General features: G+C 38.3%; 1 protein-coding gene and 1 long non-coding RNA gene across 10 annotated transcripts in view; one reads left to right on the top strand and one right to left on the bottom strand.

The window, feature by feature from the left end:
• Positions 1–15,195, top strand: part of LOC309654645 — a 619,568-nt gene that overhangs the window by 232,789 nt on the left and 371,584 nt on the right. The window lies entirely within an intron of this gene.
• ODAD2 (outer dynein arm docking complex subunit 2) overlaps positions 1–15,195 on the bottom strand; it is a 244,256-nt gene that overhangs the window by 152,497 nt on the left and 76,564 nt on the right. For all 9 annotated transcript variants that reach the window (XM_082448931.1, XM_082448929.1, XM_082448930.1 and 6 more), the window contains 4 exons: positions 13,490–13,691; positions 12,757–12,863; positions 12,447–12,583; positions 9,819–9,935 (listed from right to left, as the gene is read on the bottom strand). In XM_082448931.1, coding sequence (XP_082305057.1) covers positions 9,819–9,935; positions 12,447–12,583; positions 12,757–12,863; positions 13,490–13,691 — 563 coding nt within the window. The remainder of the gene's footprint in view (positions 1–9,818; positions 9,936–12,446; positions 12,584–12,756; positions 12,864–13,489; positions 13,692–15,195) is intronic.

Here is a 15,195-nt window from a genome sequence, read left to right as displayed (position 1 = left end):
TCTACCAAACATTTAACAAAGGAATAAGATTCAATCTACATAAAGAATTCCAGAAAGAAGAAAAGAGTAGTGCATACTTCCCAATTCATTCTGAGGCCACATTACCCAGATACCAAAAACAGACAAAAACATTAAAAGATAACTACTAACCCATATCCTTCATGACTATAGATGCAAAAATCCTCAGTGAAATATTATCAAATTACATCTAGCAATGTCAAATAGGGTAAGACATCATGACCAAGTAGGATTTTTCCCAGGATTCAATATTAGTTCAATATTCAAAAATGAATGACCATATCAACAGACTAAAGAAAAAAATCATGTGATCATCTCGAGATACAGTAAAATCACCACCTCCAAGTAGTAATAGGCTCATCTCCCATGGTTTAAGTTGAGGCCCCAAGGGAAGCATGTAATAAAGCACCTTCCCCCTCCTAGCCAGGTGAGTGTCAGCAGAGGCCCAGTGGGGAGACCGAACTTCCACCCCCTGCCCAGTGGTAACGAGGCACCGTACACCACCAGGTTCTCAATGGAGTCTAAGTGGGGAACTTGGATTTTTACATGCACTGTGTAGTACCCCAGACCTACACCATGAGACCTACACTTAGAGAAATCTTGCTAAAACAAAAGATGTAAATAAAATCCAAAGTTTCATAACATAATCCAAAAATGTCCAAGACAACACAAAAAATCACTCATCATACCAAGAACAAGGAATGTCACAACCTGAATGAGAAAGGATGATGAATGGATGCTTATACCAAAGTAAAATGGATGATGAAATAATCTCAAATAGATGTTGGAATAAGATTTTAAAGTAGCCATCATGAGGCTTCCCTGGTGGCACAGTGGTTACGAATCCGCCTGCCAGTGCAGGGGACACGGGTTCTATCCCTGGTCTGGTAAGATCCCACTTGCCACAGAGCAACTAAGCCCGTGTGCCACAACTACTGAAGCCCACACACCTAGAGCCCATGCTCTGCAGCAAGAGAAGACACCACAATGTGCACCACAACAAAGAGCAGCCCCCGCTCGCCACAACTAGAGAAAGCCCGCGCACAGCATCAAAGACCCAACACGGCCAAAAATAAATAAATAAAATAAATAAATTTATTTAAAAAAATAAAGTAGCCATCATAAAAATGCTTCAATAATCAATTATGAAGACTTGAAACAAATGAAAAATCAGAAAGTCTGAGCAAATAAATAGATGATATACAGAAGAACCAAATAGAAATTCTGAAAATGAAATTTACAAACCAAAATAACTCACTGGATACCTCAGCAACAGGACATAGAAGACATAGGAGAGAAACCATGAACCTGAAGACAAACAATAGAAATTACCCGATCTGAACAACAAAGAGGAAATATATTGAAAAAAAAATTTTTTTAAATAAATAAACAGGGCCTCCAGATCTGTGGGACCACAGCAAAAAATCCAACAGTCATGTAATCGGAGCACCAGAAGGAGAGGAGAAAGAAGGTCAGACTGAAAATGCATTCTAAGAATGTCTGAAATTTTCCCAAACTTGGAAAAAGACATAAATCTAAGATTCAAGAAGTTGAGCAAACCCTAAACAGAATAAACCCAAAGAAATTCCTGCCAAGACACATAATAATCAAACTCCATAAAACTAAAGTCAAAGAAAATTCTTAACAGCAATGAGAGAGAAACAATATTTTACCTATAAAGGAAAAACAATTAAAATAACAGCAGATTTCTCATGAGAAACCATGGAGTCCAGAAAGACTGGAACAACATTTTTCAAGTGCTGAAAATAAAGAACTGTCAGCCCAGAATACCATATCCAGTGGAAATATTCTTCAGGAATAAAGGGGAATTCAAGATGTTCTCAGATAAAGGAAAACTAAGAGAATCTGTCACCAACAGACCTACCTCAAAGAATAAGAAGTTCTTAAACAGAAAGGATATGATAAAAGAAGGAAATTGGCAACACCAGAAAGGAAGAAAAGAACAACAGAAAGAATAAAAGCATGGGTACATACAAAAGACTTTCATTCTCCTCTTGAGTTTTCTAAATGATGTTTGATGGTTGAAGCACAAATTATAACATTGTCTCATACAGTTATCAATGTGAAGGAAATAAAGGCAAATATAAATGAGAGAGGGTAAAGGGACTTAAAGGGAGATATGGTTTCTATACTTCACTCACGTGGTAAAATGTCACACCAGTAGATTATGATAAATTATGTATAATATAATATCTACAACAACCACCAAAAACTCTACAAAAAGAGATACACTCAAAACACTACGGAAAAATCAAAATGAAATTCAAAAAAAAAAAATGTTCAAGTAATCCAAAGAAAACCAGGAAAAAAAAAGATAAAGAAAACAGAAAACAGAAGGAAAAAACAGAAAATGAAACTAAGCTGGCAGACTTAAGCTCTCACATATCAATAATTAAAAGTAAATGATTTAAACACACCAATGGATACATCAATATATAGAGTTTCAGAAAATGGATTTTAAAAATGACTCAACTATATGCTGTCTACAAGAAACTCACTACAAATATAATGATATAGGTAGCTTGAAAGTCAAAGAAAGGAAAAAGATACACCATGGAAACGTTAGTTAAAAAAAAGGTAGGAGTGGCTATATGAATAGCAGATTAAGTAGCCTTCAGAAAAAAGAAAATCACCAAAGACAGAGAGGGACATTACATAATGATAAAATGGTCAGTCAAGAAGACATAATCCTAAATGTGTATGCAGAGCTGCAAACACAAAAACAGATAGAACTAAGAAGAGAAACAGACAAATCTACAATTACTGTTGGAGGATTTCAAATCCTTCTCTCAACACTGACAGAAAATCAGCAGGGATATGAAGAACTCAACCACACCAAAAACCAAATTTATAAAGATTTAAGTCACTTAGAGTGATCAAACTAACAATGAATCACATGATAGAAAAATCTAACGCTAAACGACAAACTTCTAAATAATCATGGATCAAAGAGGAAGTCTCAAGGAAAAAAATTTTTATTGAGGTATAGTTGATTTAAGGGAATTAAAAAATAAATAAAACTGAATGAAAATGAAAACAATGATAATATAACGCCAAAATGTGTGACAGGTAGGTGAAGGTCTGTGAGGGCAATTTATAGCACTAAACACTTACCTTAGAAATGAATCAAACTCTCAAATCAAGAGTCTAAGCTGCCACCTTAAGAAACTAGCAAAAGAAGAGCAACATAAACTCAGAACAGGCAGAAGGATGTAAAAATAGATGCATCTCTGAACTGTCAGCGCTACGGTGAGAGCGGGAAAGTGGAGACTGCCTTCCATCTTACCGCCGTCCTGCCCCAGAGAAGTGCTCACTTGTTTCTGAATGTCTTTGTCCAAAAGACAAATTCTCTGTAGATGAATGCAGACTTAAGAGAATTCTTTCTTAATATTATTCACCCATGAAATCACCAAAATTCCTTTCAATGCAAATATAACTAGATTAAATTAAATGTATGATTAAAAAAAAACTAGAGAGGGCTTCCCTGGTGGCGCAGTGGTTGAGGGTCTGCCTGCCAATGCAGGGGACACGGGTTCAAGCCCTGGTCCGGGAGGATCCCACATGCCGTGGAGCAACTAGGCCCGTGCGCCACAATTACTGAGCCTTCGCGTCTGGAGCCTGTGCTCCGCCACAAGAGAGGCCGCAACAGTGAGAGGCCCGTGCACCGGGATGAAGAGTGGCTCCCTCTCGCCGCAACTGGAGAAAGCCCTCGCACAGAAACGAAGACCCAACACAGCCAAAAATAAATAAATAAATAATAATAAAAAAAAAATTTAAAAAGAAAAAAAAAAACTAGAGAAATAAGAGTAAATGAAACTCTAAGTGAAAAGAAAAGAATAAATACCAAAGTGAAGTAGAAAAAAGAAAAATAGAGAAAAATCAATGAAACCAAAAGCGAATTCTTTGAGAGAACTGAGAAAAATGATGGACTTCTAGCCAGATGGATCAAGAAAAAATAAAACACAATGATTAATATCAGGCATGAGAGAGGTAACAATAGCTACAGATTCTACAGTTGTTAAAAGGTTAATAAAAGAATAAACAAGTTTATACCAATCATTTCAACAACTTAGATGAAAGGGATGCATTTCTTTAAAGAAAACCTAGCAAGCTCCCTCAAGAAGAAACAGATAACCTGCATGGCCCTAGAACTAGTAAGGACATTGAATTGATAGTTTAAAACCTTCCCACAAAGAACACTCCAGGCACAGATTGCTTCACTGGTGAATTCTACCAAATAGTTAAGACAGAAAGAATAGCAATTCTACACAAACTCTTCCAGAAAATTGAATGGGAGATAAAACTTTCCAACTCATTCTATAAGGCCAGTATTACTCTGATACCCAAACCAGACAAAGATATTGAAGAAAAGAAAACTACACATTGATAATCTTACATAGATGCAAAACGTCTTAATAAAATCTTAGCAAATTAAATTTTTAAAGTATATAAAAAGGATAATACACTCTGAACAAATGAAGTTTGTCCCAGAAATGTAAGGTTGGTTTATCATTTGAAAATCAATATAATTTACCATGTTAAACTAAAAAAGGAAAAAAAGAACATGATTAATGCAATAGGTACAGAAATATCATTTGATAAAATCCAATATCCAATCCTAATAAAGTTCTCAACAACTTGGAATACACAGGAACTTCCTCAACCTTATAAATTTCATCTATGAAAAACCGACAGCTAACAATAATTAGAAACTGAAAGTTTTCCCTTTACCATCAGGAACAAGAAACCACGTCTATTCAGTTCTGTACTGGAGGTTCCAGCTAGTGCATTAAGGAAAGAAAAAGAAATAAAATCACTGAAATTGTAAAGGAAGAGGTAAAATGATCTTTATTTATAGACAATATGATTATCTACATAGAAGACCCTTTGGAATCTACAAACCAGACAAAACTAATAAGTGACTTTAGCAAGGTTTCAGCATATAAAATCAATATACAAAAACCAAGTGTATTTTTATATAGTAGCAACAAATAACCAGAAATTGACATTTTAAAACTATTGTTAACAATAGCTCCCAAATAGGAAATATTTACAGATAAGTTTCACAAGAGATGTGTGTGCACCGAAAGTTACAAAGCAATGCTGAGAGAAATTAAATAAGATGAAGAGGCATGCTAAGTAATGCTAAACAAATGGAGGGACATACTGTGTTCCATGGATTGGAAACCCCAGTATTGTGAAGATGTCAGTTCTTAAATTGATCTATAGATTCAACACAATAGCAGTCATAATTCCTTCGGGGTTTTATGAAGAAATTGACAAGCTGACTATAAAATTCGAATGGACATGCAAAAGATACAGAATAGCCAGCAACTCCAAAGAATAACAGCAACAGCAGAGGATTGACACTACCTGACCCAAGACTTAATGCAAGTAAGTAAGTAATCAAGACAGTGTGGTTCTGGTATAAAAATAGACAAATAGATCAATGGAACAGAAATACACCCAGATAAATGGGTAACTGTGCAAAGAAAGGACAATTCTTTTTCAACAAATGATGCTGGAACAACTAGATATCTACATGCAAAAGAAAAAAATGAACTTTGATCCATACCTCGTATCATGTACAAAAAATATATTAAATTGGATCATAGGCCTAAATTTAAAACCTAACATTTAAAATCTTCTATAAAAAAGCACTGGAGAAAATCTTTGTAACACTGGGTTTGGTAAAGCTTTATTAGATACAACACTATAAAAGAATAATAAGTAGGACTTCATCAAAATTGAGGACATTTGCTGTTTGAAAGACTCTTTTTGGAGAATGAAATAACAAGCTACAAACTGGAAGAAAATATTTATTTACAAATCCTGTATCTGAAAGAATATATATGTCTATATGTATGTATGTATGTATATCTCACAACTCAGTAATAAGAAACCAAACAACCCAATAAAAAATGGGCAAAAGATCTGAATATACACTTTACCACTTAAGATATATAAATGGCAAATAAGCATATGAAAGGATGCATTCAAGTAATGCAAATTAAAACTCAGTGAGATATCCCTACACACCTATTAGAACATCTAAAATAAAGGACGGACCGTACCACTTATTGATGATTTTGTGGCACAGCTGTCAATCTCATGCACTGCCAGAGCGGATGGAGATGGTTATAACCCCTTTGGAAAGCAGTTTACCAATTGCTTAAAAAGTTAAACATATAACCACCATATAACCTTGCCATTTCAGTCTGAGGTTTCACCCAAGAGAAATGAAAGCATGTGGTCTGTAAAAATAAACACTCCAAAACAAAACATTAAAAACATAAGAGCTTAAATTTTAAAGATTTGTACAATGTTTGGAAGACAAAGTAAAGGAATATTTGCAGAAAGTGTGGTGGGGTGTATGAGAGAAAAGAAAATCAACGGATCAGTCTCAGAGGCCCCAAGATCCAACTAGAAGTTTCAAAAAGAGAACAAAAAGATCAGAGAGGAAAAAAATGATTAAAGATATAATACAAAAATATTTTTCCAGTTCTGAAGGACATATGTCATCATTAATGAAAAAAAACAAAAACCAGCACCAACCACATCATCATGAAAATTACAGAACATCAGGGATAAGAGAAAATCCTAAAGTCTCATTATATAGGAAAAGCCAAAACAAACAGGTCACATAGGAAAAATGCCTTTAAAATTCTAAGTAAAAATTATTTTCAAACTGTCATTATAGAAACAACAACTGAGAGAGAAGAATAAAGATATTTTCAAACATGCTAACCCTCAATTTTTTTCCCTCCTATGTGCCTCTTTTACTCAGGAAGCGCTACCAAAATGATGGGGTGGACCAAGAAAAAGAAAACTGATGAGAAGGGCACTTCCTCAACAAGATAAAGGCCATGTATGGAAAGCCCACAGCTAACATCATATTCAGTAGCAAAAGCCTGAAAGCATTTCCCCTAAGTTCAGGAGTAAGACAAGGAATCTACTTTCGCCACTTCTATTCAACATAGTCCTGAAAGTTCTGGCCATGGAATTTGGCAAGAAAGAGAAATTTAAAACATCCAAATTGGAAAGGAAAAAGCAAACTATATCTGGTCACAGGTGACTTGATCTTATATGTAGAAAAACCTAAAGATTCAAAAGAAACTGAATTAAATAAATTCAGCAAAGTTGCAGGATTCAATTTTGAACTTCACATTCAAAAATCAAATCTGATTGTAACACTCAAAAATCGGTTGTATTTCTATACACTAGCAGTGGACAGTCAAAAAGGAAATGAAGAAAACAATTCCATTTACAATAGCATCAAAGAGAATAAAATACTTAGGAATAATTTAACCAAGGAGGCAAAAGACTTGTTATACACTGAAAACTATAAAACATTGCTGAAAGAAGTTAAAGAAGACACAAACAAATGGAAAAACTTTCCATGTTCATGGATTAGAAGATAATATTGTTAAGATGACAGTGCTATACAAAGCAATCTACAGATTCAATACAATCCCTATCAAAATCTCAATGGTGTTTTTTGTGGAAATGGTAAAACCAAGCCTAAAATTCATATAGAAAATCAAGGGACCCCAAATAACCAAAACAGTCTTGAAAAAACAAGGACAAAGTTTGAGGACTCACTTTGATTTTAAAACTAGTACAAAGCTATAGTAATCAAAACAGTATGGGGACTGGTATACAGATAGACATACAGACTGACGGAATAGAATTGAGAGCCCAAGAATAAACCTTGAAATCTATGGTCAGTTGATTTTTAACAAGGATGACAAGACCATTCAGTGGGGAAAGAACAGTGTCTTCAACAAATGGTGCTGGGAAAACTGAACATCCATGTGCAAAGGAATGAAGGTTGTCCCTTACACCATATACAAAACCTAACTCAAGATGAATCAAAGACCTAAACTTGAGAGGACTAAAACTAAAAAATTCTTAGTGGAAAACTTAAGGGCAAATCTTTATTACCTTGGATTTAGCAATGGTTCCTTAAATATGATACCAAAAGCACAGGTAACAAAAGAAAAAATATATTAATTAGACTTTATCAAAATTTAAAATGTTTGTATACCAAAGGACACCATCAGGATGAGTAAAAAGATAACCCATAGAATAGGGGGAAATATTTGCAAATCTTCTATCTGATAAGGAATTAATATCCCCAATATATAAAGAACTCTAGCTCAACAAGACAATTTAATTTTTTAAATGGACAAAGGACTTGAATAGACATTTCTTCAAAGAAGATATACAAATGACCAATAAGCAATGAAAATATGCTCAACATCACTAATTATTAGGGAAATGCAAATCAAAGCCACAATGCAACACCATGTTCACACTTATTAGGATGTCTATAAGAAACACAAACATACACAGAAAATATCAAGTGTTGGTGAGGATGTGAAGAAACTGAAATCTTCATACATTGCATTGAGAATGTAAAATGGTTCAGCTGCTGTGGAAACAGCTTGGAAGTTCCTCCAAAAGTTAAACGTAGAATTACCCCCATATGACCCAGAAATGCCACCCCGACGTGTACACCCAAAAGAACTGAAAACAGGGACTCAAACAGATATTTGTACACCAATATTCATAATATTTTTCACAATAACCAAAGGTGGAAAAACCCAGTGTCCATCAATAGATGAACAGATAAACAAAATTTGGTATATACATATATGGAATATCATTCAGCCATAGAAAGGAATGAAGGTCGGATACAGGCACGTCACGGATGAACCTTGAAAACATTACAGTACGTGAAATACGCCAAAACAAAAGGACAAAATATTGTATGAGTCCACTTATATGAAATACGTAGAATAGGTAAATTCATGGAGACAGAAAGTAGATTAGAGGTTACCAAGGGCTGGGGGAGGAGGAGTGAAGAGTTATTGCTCAGTTTCAGATGATGAAAAAGATTTGGAAACAGTAGTAACGGTTGCACAACCTTGTGAATGTACTTCATGCCACTGAATGATACACTTAAAATTGTTAACATGGCAAATTTTATATTTTATGTATATATGTACTTTATGACAATAACAGCAGTGCAACAACAATAGAAACCTGGGGTCCAGGAAACAAGTGATCAAACACCAGGAAACAAAAAGAATTCACAAAATGATGACAAAGTGCCAGGATAAGAGCGACAGCAGTCTGACAAGAAAACGCTCCACAAGCAGCATCAGGAAGACAATGGACCCGATCAGTGAGCTCTGTGGGCTCCGTGGAATTGCCTCGGCCTGAGGATCAGCCCCGAGCATAAGTGAACCACACTAGTGTTCCTTGCATATCAGTTCTTACCTATGTCAACTTCAACCAAAATTTTATTTCACAAAATATTATACTGACTGATTTCTTTGTCCAGCACTATTTCACAAACCATGGGAGACACAAAAGCACAGTTCTTATACACACGCAGTTGACACACTTATTAAGGCAATCCAACTAGGTAGTAGTCATGGGATTCCCAGAAAGGATAAAAATAATCAAAACATCTAGGCTTCATTAAGAGACCTGAGTCCCTTGTTCTTAGTGTAATTAATTCAAAACGAAAAATGAAAAAGTCCTCTTTAGAAAGCACTTTGAAATATTACACCTGTCACCTAAGGAAAACCAGAAACATTCTTAAATTGCTACATTTACAGTATTTATTACTTTATATTGTGGAAAACACTCTAATAATTGAAAGTACTGTCCAAAACAAGGCAGAATTACTCTCTAATTTTTTATGCTATAGAAAGTTGTAGCCAAAAAGTATAATGCTATGAGAGTTCAAAAGAGACTGTAAAACTTACCTGTTGAGACATATTTTCAGAAAATTTTGCTGATTTTCCTCTTAAAAGTGTGACAAGGTCTTTATAAATTTCTCCTTTTCTCTCATAATTAATTTCCCCCTCATCATCTGTTTTGCCCTTTGGAAGAAAAAGTTTGGTGCTATAATTAATGGATGAGAGATATAAGAACCTGATCAATACGTCACAACCCAAGCACAAGCATTGTTTTCTTCTCTAAAGGATCCATGCGGTAGTCTTTATACACGAAATGTACAGGCACACCCTTTCCTCTTAATGTTACCTATTCATTCATTCGTTCGTTCAGTCATTCATTCGTTCAGCAAGCCTTTACCAAGTGCCCCCTAGATGCACAGGGCACGCTGCTATCCAGCAGAGACCTGAAAGCTCCCTTCCCACTTCTCTCCTGCGAAAATGCATTATGACTTCAAGAGCTTTTGATGAAGTCATAGAAGGCCTCGAGGTTAGAATGTCACCACACAAAAGGCTGTTTCTGTTGGTCTCACCCTACCCCTGCTGTGTGTAGAGCACGATTGCTATAGGCTCATTTTCTAGGGGTGGGACCTCTCTGTGACCATCTGTCCCTCCATCCTCAGCCTCTGTCTCTCCTCTTATCTCTTTCCTTTCCTTTCACTTTGCCTTCCTACTCCTATTACTCTTCCTTCACCCTATGTGTGTGTTCGCACATATATACACACATAAAAACTGTACTGTTACATGTATAACTGCATATATATGTAAAACATACAGATACATGTAAACTGTAGTGTGTTATACATTTTCTTGTAACGACTGAACAGCTTCAGTTCCTTGTCTTTCATTCTTTAAACTGAGAGGAACACTCAGATGTTTCCATACCAAATAAAGTTGTATGTGCGTCAATAGCCTTTTACAGAAACAAAGGCTCCTCGCCCCACTCTGGAAGGCCCAAGAGAAGCATTCCTTTTTTTTTTCTAAGCTCTTATTTTCCGGTTAGAGATTTCGCTTTTCTCAAGCATCAAGGCAAACCGAAAGCAAATCATAGTTAGGTTGTCTGGCTCCTCCGTGCAGAAATAAGCCCAGGACCACGCTGATGGGACAAGCACGAAAGGCGGGTTGGAAGATAAGCCCCGCCGCTGAGAACACGGCCGCAAGTCGAGAGCGGAGCCAGGCCAAGACCCGTGATAGCTGGGTCCCCATTAAGGATCTGGACCCTCCCTGCAGAATTCTGCTGCGAGCCCCAGTTTTACATGGAAGACAGCAAGAGCCGGGTTTTCAGAGGAGGAAGCTGAGCTCCTTCTAGCCAAGTTCAGTCAGCAGCCATGAGGCTCAGTGTCAAGGTTTTAATCCAGAAGATCCAGAAGGCCATGTGCCGCCTCTCTCAGGGCGAGGCCCACCGCCCACACTCTGCTTTGCGACCCTCGGGCCGGGAGCCTGCAAAGCTGCGTTTCTCCACCGCCAGGCCGGCTGTCTCGGGCAGCAGGCTGGGAGAGGCCTGCAGGGGAGGAGGCCGGCAGGGGGAGGCCAGGAGGTGGGGGAGAGGCCGGCGGGGAGGCTGGTGGAGGGAGGCTGGGGGGGGAGGCCGGCGGGGAGGCTGGTGGAGGGAGGCTGGGGGGGGAGGCCGGCGGGGAGGCTGGTGGAGGGAGGCTGGTGGGGGGGAGGCCGGCGGGGAGGCTGGTGGAGGGAGGCTGGGGGGGGGAGGCCGGCAGGGAGGCTGGTGGAGGGAGGATGGGGGGGGAGGCCGGCAGGGAGGCTGGTGGAGGGAGGGCGGGGTGGGGGGAGGCCGGCGGGGAGGCTGGTGGAGGGAGGGCGGGGTGGGGGGAGGCCAGCGGGGAGGCTGGACGAGGCAGAAGCCACATGCTCCCTCCCACGTGCTGTCGGAGCCACCTAGCAACGGCCCCTCACCCCGCAGTGGCAGTTGCTCCCAGTAGCCACAGTTGGTTCTAATTTCCTCTGGAAGAACCCAGAGGCCCAGAACCAGGCTCACCACGACCCCTCAGAAATCCCACTAACAGCCGCCCCGGGCCCACCCTCAGCGACCCAGGCCAGCAGGCCCTGCCCCAGCCCCTGCACTAACAGCGCTGCTCACTTCTCCGGGCTCCGGGGCCGGTTTCATGGAGACACCTGGGCTCCGAGGGGACCAGCACGGCCTGGCGGTGACCATTCTCCAGTTCCAAGGCGGGGCCCCGCCCGCGCAAGCAGGGTCCACCCCTCAGGGGTCTGAGTCCCAGCCTGCGCGGGCCCTGCCCGGAGCCGCTGAGGCCCCAGTGCAGGGGGCCCGGCCTCCGGGCTCCCGCATTTGGGTCCCCTGCCTGCTCTTCCCTCTGTCTCCTCAACTCTTGCAACTGCTTCCGCATTACCTCGGTGCTCCTTTATCGACTTGTCTTTCCTTAAACACTTGTGTCATTAATCAGCAAACTGATTATGTTAAAGAGGCAGTACTTAGTGGAACGGGTCCCTTTGAAGGCCATTTCCTAGAATACTGACTTAAGGACCTGCAAGGGGACACAGAGACAGCAAACACACAGCAAAGGGATCTGCATGAATCCCACAGAACATACTTCATTTTTCTGTGGTTTTGGGATTCAATCCTGGAGACATGCCTGCACTTACAGAGACCAAAGTCAATACGGTTTTTAAAAAATTACTTACACCATTTAAAAACACTCCTTCTTTGCTACAAGTAATGCACAAAGTTTCAGCATCGTGTGGTTTCACCAGCACATAACAAATTTCCCCTTGAATTTGTCTCCAAGGTGGGGCTCGACATCCATTTGAAAATTCGTAATCTGAAACCAATTATCAATCAATTAAAAGGAGCTCCTTAACCTCAACTTGTAAAATAGGTTGGCTTCAAAAAAGTAGGATTGAAATTTTAAGTTTTCATTTCTTAAATATTTAATGTAGCTACTGAAGCATTTTGAAAATATAATTATGAAAATATATATAATATAAAATGAACCTGAGGTGTACTCGATAGATTCCAAGACTGTCTGTTCTCCCTTTCCTGAGAACCGTTTAAGCAGCTCTATATCATTCTTAACAGTCCCTGGATTTAATCGTATTTCTCTGAAATAAATGTTTAGAAATTCATTTTAAATACTTTAAAACAGAATCTACAGAAAACAACATGAAAACATTTCATTATATCAGGGGGAATATCTTTTCTTGTAATTAAAATATCCGTTAAATTATACAACAACAAAATTACGGTGAATTTTAACCAGGTTACAGTCTTATAACACTGTCAAAACATCAAAGAATCAGTGATTCACGTTGAATGCAACATTAAATATACTCATTTCAATATTCACTTCATTTCTTAATGATAATACCAAAGTACTAGAAAAGACTAGACAAATGAACAAGTCTTAAACTTGATAAACTCTACATGATAATTGCATTATAATTTTTAAATTTATCTAATAGTTGAGGAGACTTTGAAAATAACAAGACCACTTAATGTCTTCAGAATTAGATGAAACTCCACTACAATGTTTTAGCCATGTTAACTGAAAATTGTACTGTTTAGAATTAGAAACCTTCATGCAATAACTAAAATTTTATTCCAAAAAATGTAATGTTAAATCAATAGCAACCACTTTCAAACTTTTTCTTGTGTCTTTTCCCTAAAGCTCTGAAAGTACTTTTTATAACCAATTTTTAGAGGTTTCTTTTTGAAAAAGAAGACTCACAAGGAAACATTTTTCAGAGAACGATTGAGGAGGTGCAGATCCAGCTGCTTGAGTAGCAGGGCAACCTTCATCTTGATCCCACCTTCAGGATCATCATCTTTGGTAATTTTATCAAGAAGAGTTAACACAGAAGAGTCTTCATTTATTTCATTTATCATATTATAATCCAAGCCCAGGATTTTTGCTATGGGATTTCTGTTTGCTGACCAAAAAAGTAAATTAAAAAAAAAATTATCCTCTTGTCTTCTATTGCAAGAACCATAAAGACTATCAAATCCTTTGGAGCCCACTCACATGTGTTTCTTTCATTAAGCTTTCTCTGATTGACCCAATTTGAATTAATCTCTACTTCTCAGATTTTACTGTACTTTGGAACTTTCTCACACCTCTTGAGATGTTTACCTTGTACTGTAATATCATCTCTATATGCTATCACCCTAATAGGACAGAAGCTAAGAGGTCTATTTTTTTTAAGTTGACTGTGGGGCATTGTTCAGAATAGGCATTCAATCAATACATTCAGAACTGATTTGCAGATAGAGAAATACTGGTCTCCTTAGAAGAATTATCACTAGAACTGTGTGTGTGTGTGTGTGTGTATATATACCAGTGAAAAGTATTCACAAATGCTTTCTCTCCAAAATAGCATGTTTTTCTCAGTCTACAGATCTACTGCCAATCTCTTCCACCTGTTTGAACTGCTTATATTTTCAATGTCTTTTGACAGTAGTTGGGAAAACAAATCTAACCAGTATTTACATACATGCCAAAATCATAATGCAAATTTTAAATACCAACTTGTGATCAAGGCTGAAAGTTGAACCTAGAGATGTTGAAAACAGAATTTAATAAAAGCCAAAAAACTATATAGTTGAAAATGAGGGAGAAAGGGGCAAAACCGTGTTTAGAAAGGAGGAATTCAACTCAGATGAAAATCTATATGCATTTGGATGTGTTGGGGGATGCCTATGGGACTAGTTCAGAAAGCTTGACCTGATGGAAAGGAAGAGAAGCACAGCGATGGCGCTAACTTTCCCACAGGAAGCAGACTATCAGCAGGAAAGTCGTGGGGGGAGCAAGGGAAGGAGGCCCGGGAACCAACCACTTAGACAGCACCTCCACTCATCACCTTTCAGCTGTCGTCTCTAAAGATTATGAAGAAAGATACTAGGTGAAATCTGGGGAAACACACAAAGCTGACTTCCAAGTTGCCAGGTACCACGCAATTTGAACCAAAAACTAAGAGCTGTACCTAGAACTCTTACAGAAAGGGCAAAATGCAGCAAAGGATACATATTTAGCCAGATTGGGTGCACAACACTCTATGTATTAAGTTTACATATTACGTTGAATTTAATGAACAGCCATGAGTCTATTGACTCTTCTTAAATTCAGTTTTATTCTCAAGGTTTCATCCCTCTCAGAAAAGTAGCTTTGATGTACAGGGAGAGCAGTCAAGACGTAAAAAGAAGCTGCTGTTCTAAGGTTCACATCTTAAAAAAATAAGGACTAACTTTCCACCTCACAGCCACGGACAGTGGCAAAGAATGATGACAGATGAGGGACCTTATGCCTGGGACCCACTGGTCACACGATTCCAAAGAAGCAGAACACGTATATGACATAATTACCTATCGTCAGGTATTTCTACTTGTAAGAAATACTTAGAGCCCAATGATAGCAGGTGATCAATCACATTCTTTTTT

This window comes from Balaenoptera physalus (assembly GCF_965194825.1).
Source record: "Balaenoptera physalus genome assembly, chromosome: 2".
Lineage (NCBI taxonomy): Eukaryota > Metazoa > Chordata > Mammalia > Artiodactyla > Balaenopteridae > Balaenoptera > Balaenoptera physalus.
This window is presented reverse-complemented; position numbering and strand designations above follow the sequence as displayed.